The sequence below is a fragment of the Lissotriton helveticus genome, chromosome 2_1 (assembly GCF_964261635.1).
Source record: "Lissotriton helveticus chromosome 2_1, aLisHel1.1, whole genome shotgun sequence".
NCBI lineage: Eukaryota > Metazoa > Chordata > Amphibia > Caudata > Salamandridae > Lissotriton > Lissotriton helveticus.
Genome location: NC_136059.1, coordinates 432,849,976 through 432,865,832, shown reverse-complemented (window position 1 = coordinate 432,865,832; position 15,857 = coordinate 432,849,976). Strand labels below are relative to the sequence as shown.

General features: G+C 45.4%; 1 protein-coding gene across 1 annotated transcript in view; it reads right to left on the bottom strand.

The window, feature by feature from the left end:
- The window catches only part of ITGA1 (integrin subunit alpha 1), a 1,037,437-nt gene that overhangs the window by 327,597 nt on the left and 693,983 nt on the right, over positions 1–15,857 (bottom strand). The window contains exon 14 of the mRNA XM_078675060.1: positions 2,843–3,100. Coding sequence (XP_078531186.1) covers positions 2,843–3,100 — 258 coding nt within the window. The remainder of the gene's footprint in view (positions 1–2,842; positions 3,101–15,857) is intronic.

Genomic DNA, 15,857 nt, shown 5'->3' with positions numbered 1-15,857 from the left:
AAATCTAAAATTCCTAATCAAATTATAAAGATTACAATATAGATTAACATTAAAAAATAAATTACACATTTAAAATTGAAAACTGTATTTCAAAAAATTATAAAAATGATGCTAACAATACTAACACCTAAAATTATATATTCTAAATAACATATATAACATTAATGAGAAATAATAAACAATATTAAACAACGCAATATTCATAAAAAAATCTTTTTCTCCTAGATATAAATTTTAAATATTAATCATGTCACTCTGCATTTTTAAATCAATATTTGTGTCATTCACTCTCCGATGTGTAGATACCTCTCTAAGATATCATGAACATCTGTTGAAAAGGTTAAAACTTTTCATCATCTGCAAACCTATCCCTCATGTGCATAGCACACCAGTAATGAATGCAATGTACACCATGTGCGTATACTACCAGAACATTAAGTCTGAATTATTGTGCTACAAAAATATCTCAGCCAGAAATGGGACTGCATGAAAGTATATGTATGTAGGTAAGTATTGGTGTATTATATTTAACTTCAAATATACATACCCTGATGGTATGCATATTGGCAAGGTAGTTGTGAAGAAATACTTTATTTAGACAATCAAGTCCATTAATGTGCAGGTGCAGGTTAATGGTACATTAGAAGATCAGCAGAATGATGCACAAATTTAGCCATGTTTATAAAAGAGAGTAAAACATATAATATCAAAATATATCTTTAGACAATTTACACTATAAAAATAAGTTGTCAACACCTTTGAAGGGAGAATATCAATAAAGTATCATAATGGTCAGTACAGATACGTAATGAAACAGTATACAATTTGGACATTTCGTTCGCTAGCTGACAATAGAAGATTTTAATGGTTGGCCCTTTAATGTGGTCTATTTGGTCTGTTAACTCTAAGGGGCATATTTACAAGCCCTTATTGCCACAGCAAAGACTCTCCTGTGGCGATGTGTGTTTCGCCTTATTTACAAGGCTGTGTTAAGCCACTTAACTTGTAAGGCACCCTTTCACGCTGTACTTAGCATGAAAGGGGAGGGCAATGGGTGTTGCGGAGGACGTTCCACCTCAACTGCCATTGATTTTGATGCTGCCCCCTATTTACAAGGGTGACCTAAATAGAAGGCAGTGCCAAAATTAAGAACAGGGAAAACCTGGTCTTAATCAGGCAAAACGAGGAGGAATGCTTTATTCGGAACCTCGCATTACTAGGTACACACACACCTATGCCTCTCTGCATATGATAAATTAATGCAATATATATAATATATATATATTAGCCAGCGTCAAAATAAAACGTAGGGATACCAGAGTAACATACAGTCCAGTGTAGGGGAACATGCCCGTTTACCATGCGGGAGACATTCTTGCCCCAAGAGTAGTTGTAAGCATTGGGAAGTAGGACCCTGCAAAATATTTCATATCACGTTTTCCTGTAATTCCCAAAAAGTTGTAAACTTGCACTTATTCATTTGAGTACTTTTATAGGTGAATCTTTACTACTTTATTGTTGAATTTCTCGTTAATCTTGACCAATCAGGCACTCATTGATGTTAAGAAGTTGCCATCTAATTGAGCGATAGAAAATAAAAAGCTAGTTTAGTGACTTAGGGGTAGGTGTATCAAGATACCCTTTTGCGATTCTCAAATAGCGATTTTTAAGGAATCGCTATTTGAGAATTGGAAAATGGTATGTATGTAGAAATTCGCTATTTTTTAGCGATTTCTTAAAATTCCTTAATTGCGATTAGCAAATTGCTAATCGCAATTAAAGAATAATTTCCTATGAATGTGAAATTATTCTCAATTTGCGATTCGCAATTTGCGAATCGCAAATTGAGAATAATTTCAAGGGTGCAGGAATGTCTCAAGGACACCCTGCTGCACCCCTTAAATTGACATGTGTGTGCATATGGCGCACATACATGCCCTAAGGGCCTGTATGAGCGTCACATGGCACCTTTACAAATTGCAAAAAGTTCATTTGTGAAAGAATTTGCAAATTACCACCAACTACAAGTTGGTGGTAATTTGCGATTTCTTAGCCTAAATTCGCAAAACTGAAATGCTTAATACATAGCATTTAAGAAATCACAATTTGGGATTTCTTAAATGCTTACGCAATATTAAGGAATCGCAAAATTTGCGATTCCTTAATATTGCGAGGCTCTTTGCATGATACATGCCAATTTCCGTTTTTTTGTCGCAAACGCTGCTATTTTGCGATTCGCAGCGTTTGCGACAAAAAAAAACATTGATACATCTGCCCCAAAGTGATAAAATGTGGATGACAAAGCTCTGCATAGTTTATCGGAACCGAAGGAATCATCTGAAGTTGTAAATCACATTCCTAGATAAGGCTTGAGTCCTTGTATGGTCTGCTTTCCAATCGCAGAACATAAAGTTTCTGGCAGACTTTGTCTGAGCGTCCCTAAATTAATGTACTTTCAGGGAGGGGGGACTCCAAGAAAGCAGAGCAGCTTGTTCCCACTCCATAGATATACCGGGTTAACTATTAGACCTCCTGGAATAATAGTTCAATGAACATAAAAATATATCTATTACATCTGCAGTATTCCAGGGCGGCCTCCATAGCAACCACGCATATTCTTACGTGACACGCATCTTTCTGGGACAATCTGTGAATATTCACAGGGCTTCACAAAACAAGTGCCTGGATCTACATTTAACATTTAAAATGAGTTTGCTATGTAAAGCTCTCTAACCATACTAAGCCCCTTCTGATCAAATTAATAGCAGCTAAGTCATCCGAGGCTCCATGCGGATCTTTTAGTACTTAAAGTAAGGGACATAAGTTAAAATGTATACAATACCTGTGCATAGTCTTTCCTTATGGTATTGCCGCTGCCGTAATAGAAATACACCGCTCCCCGGTGATCACCTTCAAAGGGCGCTCCTATTACCACGTCATTCAGCCCATCCAGGTTGAGGTCCTTCACGGATGCTATGGCTGTGCCAAAGCGAGAGCCACACGGCTCATTTTTATTATCATTTTTGCAGGAACTGTCTTTTGAAGAAGAACAACATGTTTGCTTTACAGGTTCGAGGCTCATTTGAAAGTCAAATCTTGTCTGTGAAATGAAAGGATAATATGTCATAAAGTGCATGGCAATTAGCAAATAATAGTTAGCCATATTTTGGGTAAAAGAGCAAAAGTTATTACATGGCCTAGAAAAACATTTCCATTGAATAAAAGGTAACAATACCGAGTAAAAAGCAGTAGACCAAGAAGTGTAACACAAGCAAGAGTAGTATTGGATAAAGTCAGCAGTGAAAGTGTTAATTTAAAATCCGACTCTGTCCCCGTTTTTTGTTTGGACTGATATCTTAAACGGTTAAAGAAATGTAAAAACCCTATGTTACCTCCTTACTCCCTCATAAATAGTGTGTTTTTAATCACTGTATGTGGGGGGGGGCTATCACTGGCATTTGAAGTAAGGACTCCTACCTGCTGGACAGGCGCTCGTGACTCCTGGGCCCCAAACGCTGTAGTCTCAACGCTGTAGTCTCTCCGCGCCGCAAAGCTCCATCTCGCGGCCCGCGGCTGGAGACTACAGCCCCCAGGGAGCCTTGCGCCCACTTCCGCCCACTTCCTGCTGCCTGACGCTGCACGCCCGGAGGCGCTACAAAAACAGGACGCTCCCTCGGTGGAGCGGGGGGCTATCACTGGCATTTGAAGTAAGGACTCCTACCTGCTGGACAGGCGCTCGTGACTCCTGGACCCCAAACGCTGTAGTCTCGCTGCGCCGCAAAGCTCCATCTCGCGGCCCGCGGCTGGAGACTACAGCTCCCAGGGAGCCTTGCGCCCACTTCCGCCCACTTCCTGCTGCCTGACGCTGCGCGCCCGGAGGCGCTACAAAAACAGGACGCTCCCTCGGTGGAGCGGGGGGCTATCACTGGCATTTGAAGTAAGGACTCCTACCTGCTGGACAGGCGCTCGTGACTCCTGGGCCCCAAACGCTGTAGTCTCGCCGCGCCGCAAAGCTCCATCTCGCGGCCCGCGGCTGGAGACTACAGCTCCCAGGGAGCCTTGCGCCCACTTCTGCTCACTTCCTGCTGCCTGACGCTGCGCGCCCGGAACCGCTACAAAAACAGGACGCTCCCTCGGTGGAGCGGGGGGCTATCACTGGCATTTGAAGTAAGGACTCCTACCTGCTGGACAGGCGCTCGTGAGCCCTGGGCCCCAAACGCTGTAGTCTCGCCGTGCCGCAAAGCTCCATCTCGCGGCCCGCGGCTGGAGACTACAGCTCCCAGGGAGCCTTGCGCCCACTTCCGCCCACTTCCTGCTGCCTGACGCTGCGCGCCCAGAGGCGCTACAAAAACAGGACGCTCCCTCGGTGGAGCGGGGGGCTATCACTGGCATTTGAAGTAAGGACTCCTACCTGCTGGACAGGCGCTCGTGACTCCTGGGCCCCAAACGCTGTAGTCTCGCCGCGCCGCAAAGCTCCATCTCGCGGCCCGCGGCTGGAGACTACAGCTCCCAGGGAGTCTTGCGCCCACTTCCGCCCACTTCCTGCTGCCTGACGGTGCGCGCCCGGAGGCGCTACAAAAACAGGACGCTCCCTCGGTGGAGCGGGGGGCTATCACTGGCATTTGAAGTCAGGACTCCTACCTGCTGGACAGGCGCTCGTGACTCCTGGGCCCCAAACGCTGTAGTCTCGCCGCGCCGCAAAGCTCCATCTCGTGGCCCGCGGCTGGAGACTACAGCTCCCAGGGAGCCTTGCGCCCACTTCCGCCCACTTCCTGCTGCCTGACGCTGCGCACCCGGAGGCGCTACAAAAACAGGACGCTCCCTCGGTGGAGCGGGGGGCTATCACTGGCATTTGAAGTAAGGACTCCTACCTGCTGGACAGGCGCTCGTGACTCCGGGGCCCCAAACGCTGTAGTCTCGCCGCGCCGCAAAGCTCCATCTCGCGGCCCGCGGCTGGAGACTACAGCTCCCAGGGAGCCTTGCGCCCACTTCCGCCCACTTCCTGCTGCCTGACGCTGCATGCCCGGAGGCGCTACAAAAACAGGACGCTCCCTCGGTGGAGCGGGGGGCTATCACTGGCATTTGAAGTAAGGACTCCTACCTGCTGGACAGGCGCTCGTGACTCCTGGGCCCCAAACTCTGTAGGCTCGCTGCGCCGCAAAGCTCCATCTCGTGGCCCGCGGCTGGAGACTACAGCTCCCAGGGAGCCTTGCGCCCACTTCCGCCCACTTCCTGCTGCCTGACGCTGCGCGCCCGGAGGCGCTACAAAAACAGGACGCTCCCTCGGTGGAGCGGGGGGCTATCACTGGCATTTGAAGTAAGGACTCCTACCTGCTAGACAGGCGCTCGTAACTCCTGGGCCCCAAACGCTGTAGTCTCGCCGCGCCGCAAAGCTCCATCTCGCGGCCCGCGGCTGGAGACTACAGCTCCCAGGGAGCCTTGCGCCCACGTCCGCCCACTTCCTGCTGCCTGACGCTGCGCGCCTGGAGGCGCTACAAAAACAGGACGCTCCCTCCACGTCGCGGGACGTGCGGGGGCGACGCCGGGCTGAGCCCGGGCAGAGGGCGGGCCGTCTGTGGCCGTCCGGGGACGACCAGGGACGGGACGGGCCACCAATTTTGGCAGCATCATAAGGTACGATTACTTTGGCCACTAACACTCTGGGGACACCAAAAAGTGGATGACATACATTTGAGCCTATTAAAAGCCCACACGGGTGGTGAACAGTGCTATACGATAATCGACTAATCCTACTGGGATAAAAGAGGAACGCTTAGTTCAAGTCAAAGTCAAATGATCTTTATTCGGAAGTCATAAGCATCCATAAAAGTACACACAGGTTAAGATAAAAGTACATAAAAATAGTTGATAAAATTATCCAGTACCTTATACAGTTGAACATACATGGAATAACATTAAAAGAAAAAAAAATTGCATACACGCATACAAAATAATCTATTTCAAATGCAAAGAATAGCTATATATAAAATTTCCAATGTGCAAAAGGCAATTAATGCAAAAATGGGCAATGTGCAGATATTCTGTGAAACAATCCCCGGTCAGTCAAATCTGGAGAACCAAGGCAATTACATATCTAAGCATCAATAACAATACGATACTCAGGAGTGCAAAAAAGCAAATGTACAAAAAATGCAATGTGCAAATGTTCTTCAGACAGATTCCATGGTTGCACGAGAGCGGACACAGGCTTTAAGGAAACTGCTCACAATAAATATCACCTCATCAGAGGACATCCTACGAAAAATTTTCATTGCCTGATTCAGGTCCCAAAGCCCGTATCTACAACAATACGGTTTTAAGTATTGACAAGTATAAAATTTATAAAAACCGCAAAAGAAAAAATAATGTATCAAACTTTGTTTGCTGCCCACGAAACAAGGGCAATCCAACTGTTCCAGATGTTTATTATATCCAAGGGGGAAACTTAATAGGTTTACAATGCTTCCATCCCGGAAGCGGAACAGAAGGCTCCTGTTCCACCTGACTATTGAGGTGAGCAGGTATCTTTGTAGTAAAACTGGGGAACCGTTATCAGGCTCAACAAAGGAAAGATATTTAGCAACGGAAGGTTTAGGGTGTTCGAATCTTGCCCGCTCCTCCCCATATAGTTCATACAATGCTCTTTTGACTATATTTTTATGAGAGTGCTGAATAATATTAGGGGAGCTAAACAAGAGGCCCTGACCCACGCTAAGCAGGCTATCCTCGACTGCTTTTAACCATGGTACATAGTGAGACCTCTCACTTTGTAAGCAGTCAGTTATTATACTGCGAGTTAAGTGGGCCGCGGGGTTTAGCCAAATTTTAAGCCAAAAGAGAGCTGGCCTAGAACGGATGAAATCCTCTATATATGGGAGTTTGAGCTCATTATGACAAATGAATGTTGGGGCACAAACAACTCCCCCCAATATTTTTCTGCAGAACCTATTTTCCTCAGTCTGAATGTGCGTGCAATTAGAGTATCCCCACACTTCCGCCCCATAGGTTCCCGTGGGTTGACATTGAGTGCGGTAAATCTTTAAAAGTGAGGTAATAATGTCAGCCTGTTTAGGTTGCCGAAGGGAGAGAATCGAGTTGATGGATTTACTGATTTTGTTTCTCCCAAGGGACACATGGGGTTGCCAAGAGCCCGTGTTGGAAAATAGCAATCCTAAGTATGGGAAAGTGCTTGTGCATTTTAGGCTGTTATCCCCTGTTTTGATTGCAGTTATATTGTATTTTTTGGGCCCGCAATTCATAATAAAAGATTTTTTGTAATTTGTAGTTAGGCCCAGGTCTGCCATAAAATTAACAAAACCTGAAATTAAAATACGTAGGGCATTCGTTGTCCGGCCTATTAGCACCGCGTCATCCGCATACAACAGAGCGGGAATGGGGTTGCCATTTATGATTGGAACATCGTTAGTTATAGCACTCAGATTACTAATCAGCCCATTAATGTACAAGATAAAAAGCAGGGGGGCGAGCACGCAGCCCTGTCTAACCCCCCTGCCAATTAAAATGTCATTCGAGACCGCACCCTCGCTGTTAATACGCACTCTAGCCTTCAGATCCCGATGCAAGTATGAAAGAAAATAAACTAGGGAATCATCCAGCCCATAACTAAGCAAAAGTGACCACAAACTAGAACGATTAACAAAATCAAAAGCTGAACTTAAATCCATAAAACCAAGGTACAAAGGGGATTTTTTTACAATAGTGTACTTTGCCATTAACAGGTTCAAGTTCAGACATTGTTCGACAGTGCCCACGTGGCTTCTGAAGCCAAGCTGACAGTGGTGTAGCATGTTGTTTTCCTCGGCCCAGCTCCTCATCCTGTTAAAAATTACCTGCCCTAGAACCTTTAGTGTATTGTCAATTAGTGATATAGGGCGATAACAGCCGGGATCAAGTCTGTCGCCTTTTTTAAATATTGGAACAATAACACTATTTGACCAAGATTCAGGAATGGAATTGTCGGATAAGTTATTAAATAAATTACATAACAGGGGGGCCCAAATATTAGTTTCAGATTTAATTTGATCTATTGATAGGCCATCCGGGCCGGGCGCTTTATTCCCTGCACTTTCGGCTATGGCTTCCTCAACCTCTGATAATGCAATATTCAGGGGTGTGGTAGGCATGACTTGAAAGATACTGTCTGCGGGGGGCCCTTGAGCGGCGTAGATTTTAGAAAAGTGCTTGACCCACACATCCCCCGTTATGTTGCAATTAATGGCTGTGATATTAGAGCCAAAAGATCTTAGAGACTTGACCTCACTCCAGAACCCTGTAGTGTCTTTCAAAGCCGCAGACCGGACCAGAGATTCCCAATGGTCCCTAACTAAGGCCTCGGATCGTGTGCGTACTGCGGTTTTGTATATTGTTCTCAAGTCTTTTACAAGTGACGGGTCCCTAGGTTTAGATTTCGGGGCTTCCCTTAACTCTCTATTGGCCCTAGAACAAGAAGAGTCGAACCAGCGAGGGCCGCAATTCTTGTTGATACTGGCTGGTTTCGAAGTTTCCCTTTTAATTGCCAAACAGAGATCGCTAAAGGAATTGACGACATCACGTCCTGTTCTGTCGAGGGTCAGACATTTCTCCATTAATGTAGGATTTTTGTTAATGACTCTAGCTAAAATGCTTTTGTTATCAGCCCCTTTCCAAACAACTCTTAATCTATCAGTGGATGCTTCCAAAAATGGCGCCCCCATTTCTATCCTGACATCATCTTTGTTGTTCTTACCAGGGTTATTTAGATGTATTATAATTGGATAATGGTCGCTATAGATGGAACAAGCGACCTCTGCTTTTAAGATGATATCATTTAGGGAAGGGGAAATAAACATATAATCTATGGTGGAAGAACACCCTTGACCAATATAAGTGGGAGTCGACGTATTATTCCCTCCCATCCCCGCAATTTCCAGGGCATTCACTAAATCTTGGGGTGCTAGGTGGTCCTTCAATTCCTCACCACTTCTACATGGGTGGTCATTACGATACATATGAGCATTGAAATCACCTCCAATACAGATTCCATCAAAAGTTCCATATTTCTGCCCAGCTATTACTTCATTGATAAAATTAAACAATGTTATAAAATTATTATTAGGATGGGACACAAAATCATTATTATAAAAAGTGATTAAACATAATTTTAACCTGTTAGTATATTTCACGGCCATAAAACATTTCTCATAGGTCTGGATCAGTTTAGTTTCTACGCCAGTTGTTATTTTAGCCCAAATAGAAAGTCCCCCACTAGGGCGGCCCATAGGAGGTGCGGGTACAATTTGATTATGGCAGCTAAATCCTTCTAATAAAAGTGAAGTTATACACCAAGTCTCTTGTAGCATAAGTATGTCACAATTATTATTTACCCAGTCTAACCATTCTTTAATTCTCAATTTCGATTTAAGACCCGCTATATTCCAACTCACAATAGATAGGTTACGGTCCTGTATGGTAGTACTTAAGTTACCAGATAGTTGATTTACTTCAGTGAGTGGAAGAGGTGGGCTGGTGTGTGGTGATAATTCTTGATTAGGTACCTGGGGTGAATGATCGGCGGCCATGGTATCAAGGTCGGTAACTAATGGTCAGTTTAACGTGTCGAATTCAGAAAGGGGTGCAAACCTATTGTACAAATTAAGGGGAAAGAACGCTGGGCGCAGTTGCCTTTGTGGAGGTCTATAGAAGTAACTAAGAGGTAATAAAGTTACGACAGTGGAGATACCAGGGTGAGTGTTATTTCTATTGAGCAGAAATCTAACTGTGCCAGGGTTCTTGAAATTGAGGACTATGCAGTCACCTTGAATATCTTTGACTAAAGGCCCTACCCATGACACCCTGCGGGCTGACATGATTTCGTTGGAGATGTCATATCCAACGCCTTTGTACTTAGTTAGCCAATCAATACATTTGTTGTGTAATTGCACCCATGATTCCCCCTGTCCCTCCCTTAATGGTGGTATGCCTGCTAAAACCAAAACAAAGGGGCAGGCATCTGGGGGTAGATGAAGAGGAGGTCCTTGATGTTTGATGGGCCTACTATCCCCTGACGAACCCGCACCCCTATTGCCAACAGAGGTGGACCCCACTACTGCGCTCTTCAGAATGGGGCCACCGTTCTGGTTGTCAGTACTAGATCTAGCAGTGAGTGGCAATGGTGTGATTGCAGGTATGGGCGTAGATTTAGATGGTAAGTTAGCTAGAACTTTGTTGTTCCCAGCATTGTTACCTCTGATTTGAGTGGTGGGCGGCACATCAGATGGTTGTTGTCCGCCAGTGCTAGGCCCCCCAACAGAGTTTTGACCACTACACGATGCAACAGGCCTCCCACATGATATAATACTACTAACTGATTCCAACTCTTTCAATAAGCGATCGCCCCTTATTTGATCTAAGGTAACAGTCCCCTTTCTTTTTACCTCCTCTTTTTTTACCAAATTTTCTAATCTGTCCAGTCTTTTAAAAACATTATTAAACTGTTTGGTCATTTGACTCTCTAATTTTTTTTAAATGGTATCTACTATAGTGTCTATGAGATTCCCATTTTGCTTCGATATGCTGTTATTATCTCCTGTTGGAACAGTCTGTGTCCATATTGTATTCTGGTTTCCAATGGGATTCATAGGGGTAACGGTAAAATTATCACACGTATCCACCAAGTTTTTATCGGCGACGTGGATGGGATCTGCCTCTGTTGGTTGACGTTTTTGCTTATCCCACAGGCTCTGTGGCGTAGGTTGATTCCTGTGGTTTAGCGATTTTTTTTCTTTTATTAACACTAAGTGTAGAAACGCCTCTCTTGCGCTTTTCCCCACCCGGTTTACTACTACCTTCCAAAAGCCCGCTGGCGTTGTCATCCACCTGAGAATCGATTATTATTGGAGGGTCATCCCCCTCTGGCGGAGGCACGGCGGGTATGGACGCTGGAATAAGTTTTGCAATCAGCACCGTTGGGGATAAGAGGATAATAGGGCTCATTTGCGAGGGGACCGGCCTTAGAGTGATGTTCGAACAGCTCAGGGACATTCTCCTTTCCGTGTCTGCAATTTCATTGGATACCATATTAAAAGCATTTTCCAACAGTGTCTCGAAAGTAGGCGGTGGGAATGGAAAGTCGTCCATGACGGCTGTGTTAGGCATTACATCCATGATATTGCGGTTTCACTCACCAACTCAGACGCGTTAGAGTGGTTGCCCGCCCGACCACAGTTGACCACTGAGGGCCACAGAGGGCCCACCCTTTGCCCGGGCTTCGCTCGAGCGCTCCCGTGCGCGACTCGCGGGGCGAGAGGCACTCCGCAGTTAAATCGCGCCTCCGGGCGCTGGCGATGACGCTCCAGGTGCGCCGCTTGCCTCCGGGGCACCTGGGATGTGTAGTCCCTCAGGGAGCCTCGCTAGTCCAGCCGTTGCCCTCACGGCGCTTGGAGAGTGAGGATTGCACCACGGACTGCCGTTCCCCTCACGGCGTGTATTTCTGCCCAAGAGTCAGCCATATAAAACATCATGGCTACAAAACCTAAAACCCGTTCTACCAAGAGCAGACCAGATACACCGCAGAGATCAAAAAATCCAGGGGCAGAGAGTAGTATTACAGCACTCCACAAAAATACCCCAACTGCAATAGATCTAATGCTACAAAAGGTGGCGGGTGAGATAGAACGCACAGAAAGGTGTATATCTTTGACATTAACCACTTTGCCGCTCTCGCCCACTCTGACTGGGGATGGAAATGGTAGTTTGCTGTCTATTAATGATACACAGAATGATTCCATCAATGACGTCCCATGTGCCCAGATAGTGATAGGGGATGAACCACGGATGAAGGCAGGGGAAACTGTAAGAACTAACAAAAGAAGCAAAAAAGGGGGGGCGGAAAAACCCACAAATACAAAACCTGAAGAAATCCGCAAGGAGTGGAAAACTAGGAGCTAGGGGGGAAGAGGTTGATACAACAGAAAAGAGTGGCCGCTGTATCCCTCCGGAATGGGTGAATGAGATAATCCTAGATCTCCAAAAGCACCTAGAATCTTTTATTATAAGTCAAATTAAACCACTGACCAGTAGACTGGACAAAATAGCACATGAAATCCTGAAGCAGGGTAAGATCAAGGAGGCACAAACTGCTAACCAACAAGGGAATGTGAATGCTGTAATCTCTGCTCCACCCCAACTAACTCGTCAATCCAACAACAATTGTGTGAGCAATGAACCCTGTAGCATCGTTCAGGTGCATGCCGAGCCAACGCCACCAGTTAATAGGGGTCAGGAAGGCAGTATGAAACCACAGGAAATTAGGGACAATGCTAAAGGACCGGGACAGGGAGACGCTGGACACCCGAACCCAGGATTATCTGCTATCCCTAAGCAGCTGGATCCGCAATTAGGTTTTGAGCATTATGACAGACATCAAGCTCACTGGCCATATGTAAACCTCCCGCCAGAAGCTAGTCCCTTTGCAGTCATATTCATGGGGGTTCCCGAACTCAGAATAGGGCAGAGAGAATCACAGATGGAACTTAAAGGCAAGATTGCCAACTGGTTAAACATCCACAGACCATTGCAGAGGGATGAACAGGGGGAAATCCTACATGTAAGAAGGGTAAACTGGGTGGGAAGGAGAAGAAAAGATAGAAAAGGTAACTGCATTATTGCAAATTTTAAAAACCCAAATCTAGTGCAATATATACTAGACAACCAAAATAGAAACTCCACAAGTACAATTAGGACAATGCCATTAAGCTATTTTTATCCTAGAAAACTTGAGGTGTACCCCTAAATCCCAAACAGGGCACCAGAGGAAGAATTGTGGATATTGTGGATGATCAGTGGGTAAGGCATAATGATGTTACTACCCAGTATTACCCACACCAGCAACCCCTTCAGTGGACCAATAGATTTAGTCCTTTACAGGCTCTAGATAGCAACGAATGACTAGCGTTACCAACCAGGAGTGAACTGGTCAAGAGTAGCAGGATCCTGACTAATGAGCTGGCAGCGAAGGAGAAAAGTAAGGGGCAAAGTAAGGGACAAGGAAAGCAAGCTATAGATTCCTCCAAACCTATGGAGATAAATGGCTCCCCACCTATTGAGATAGATTGCTCCCCTCCCACAGACAGAGGAAATAGTAGGAAGGGAATAGGCAAGTGATGGAGGTTAGGCCACTGCATCAGGACCCCATTGAAGAAGAAGACCAGGAGGGAAAGATAAATATTATATCCTGGAACGTAGCAGGGCTAGCCGCCAAATTTGAAAATCCAGATTGGAGGAAGGAACTGGGTGGCTATCAGATACTTGCCTTTCAAGAGACATGGGCATTGAACCCGGCATTGTATCAGATAGAGGGTTATAAGTGCTTTGCAGTCCCAGCACAGGAAAGTAGAGCAGGGAGAGCGAGAGGAGGTTTATCTATCTATGTTGACCTAACCATAGAAGGGAAATGGTCAGTGCCATTATGGACGGCCTACACCCTACAGGCAGTAACACTCCAAAGCAGAGGACAGAAATTAGAACTTTTTAATATCTATAATCCAGGGCCCTTACAAGGGGAGAATGCTGCTGTACTGGAGCTAAATGATAGATTAAGGGAAGAGGTCGAACAGAGAAAAAAGGGGGGAGCCCAATTATACTATTGATGGGTGATTTTAACTCCCACCTTTGCCCAAACCTTCCCACTACACTAACAGATTGGGATGCTTGCCCATTAAAAAAGGGGCCGCATTTTGAGCACACCAAGGAAGGCACAATACTATCTACACTAATAGATACTTACATAATAGTCCACACTATGGATATGGTAGCACAGGAGAGGGGTGGTACGCATGTCCCCACATTCAAGGGCAGAGGTTGTTCATCAACAATCGACTATATACTTATATCAGCTTTTGCGACACCCCGAATTACACAGGTTATAACAAAGTGGAGCCCCTTTAGCGACCACAACCCACTGGTGTTAGAATTAAGGTACATTAGTTATAGGAGAAAAATCAAAATAAGGGAGGGCAGGCTGCAACCTGTAGACCAGGGGAGGCGACTTAAATGGATAAAAATAAACCCACAGAAATTTTACAAATCCCTAATCCAAAAAGGGGGGAAATATGTAGAAGAGTGTCTAAACCCCCAAATAGAAGGCCCAGAGGAAGTAGCAGCGTTTGAATCTCTAACAAAACTAGCAGATAAACTACTGGAAGCGAAAGATTCTGCCAAGACACCGAGGAATCACCCACGTTGGTTTGACACCACTTGTTCTAAAGCATTGAGGAATCTAAAAAAAGCCCTCAAATGCAAACCAAGGGACACTGTACTAGTAGCTAACTATAGGCAAATCTACAAGTCTAGTGTTAGGGAAAGGAAGTCAACACTACAGGCACAAGTCTGGGCGGATTTAAGAGAGGCAGGTGAAAATAGGGATTATTCGGAATTCTGGAGAATTGTGAATAGACCATGTTTCCAGGACAATACAGCACCAACCATTACGTCTACTATCCTCCCAGACCAATGGGTTACGCACTTTGAGGGCCTGTACAATAACATTAACACAGGTGTGCAGGAGGGAGAATGGCAGGGTGACAGGAGTGTAGAAGTAACTTTCACCGTGGAAGAGTTAAAAACGGCGATCCAAGGTCTTACCCCCAACAAAGCACCAGGACCTGATGGAACACCCCCAGACCTTTATAGAAGCAATATAGATCTCTGGGCACCAGTTTTAACAATGGTCCTTAATGCAGCCATTAGGTCTGGCCTACCGCGTTCTTGGTCCACCGCACTGATTGTACCCATTTTCAAGAAAGGGAGCAGAGAAGATCCTAAATGTTATAGGCCGATTTCTTTAATTGATGTCTCTGCGAAAATGTTAGGGCGGGTGATTTTGAATCGACTAATGGACTGGACGGAGGAACACCACACCATAGCGGATACCCAGTACGGCTTCAGAATGGGCAGATCTACTAGTGATCAGTGTTTGAACCTGTATCTGTTAAAGGCCAAATACACCAAAGCTAGTAGTGGTACCGTTTTTATGGGGTTCATGGACTTGGCTGCCGCTTTTGACAATGTTAACAGAAGTAAACTATGGGCCATGATATATAATATGGGAATGGAGGTGGAGCTCATAAACATCTTAAAAGAGCTCCATTGGAACACCACGGCTAGGGTGCGTTTCAGTACCGAGGGGGGGCGAACTGAGCCTTTTCCCTGTTCAAGAGGCGTAAGGTAAGGATGCATCCTTGCGCCTTTTCTCTTTTCATTAAATATCAATGGCCTGGAAAGCAACCTCACTTCCCTTGCCCTGGATTGCCCGAGAGTAGGATCGCGTCAGATCCCATTACTGTTATATGCGGACGACGCAGTCCTCCTGGCCCGAACATCGAACAGCCTACAACATCTGGTGAATTGGTTCGTGAAGTTTATGGCCGATCTGGACCTGTCGGTAAATTTAAAAAAATCATTTGTTATGGTGGCCGGCAAGAAACCAGCTAAGAAGCCTGTGTTTAAAATAGGGACATACACGTTGGAAATAGTTAATACCTTTCCCTACCTGGGCCTATTGCTGGATGGCGATATGCATTTTAAACCATTGGTGGAGGAACATTGTTCTAAACTGATGTCTTCTAATGGGGCAATCCTAAGCTTTGCGCAGAGACTGGGTCGTTGGTGCCCTATAATAAAGAGCTTATAGAGCGCTCAGTAACGCCATCACGGCGTGTCCCCGCGCTAAGCTACCAATGAAGCAGCATAGAAAACCCAGACTCTATGCAGTATATAGATGTGTTTTGAGCAGAGCCCTAAACCGCATTTCATTGCTCTCCAGCCTCAACAGAGGAGGGAGTTTGTTCCAATTTTGAGCT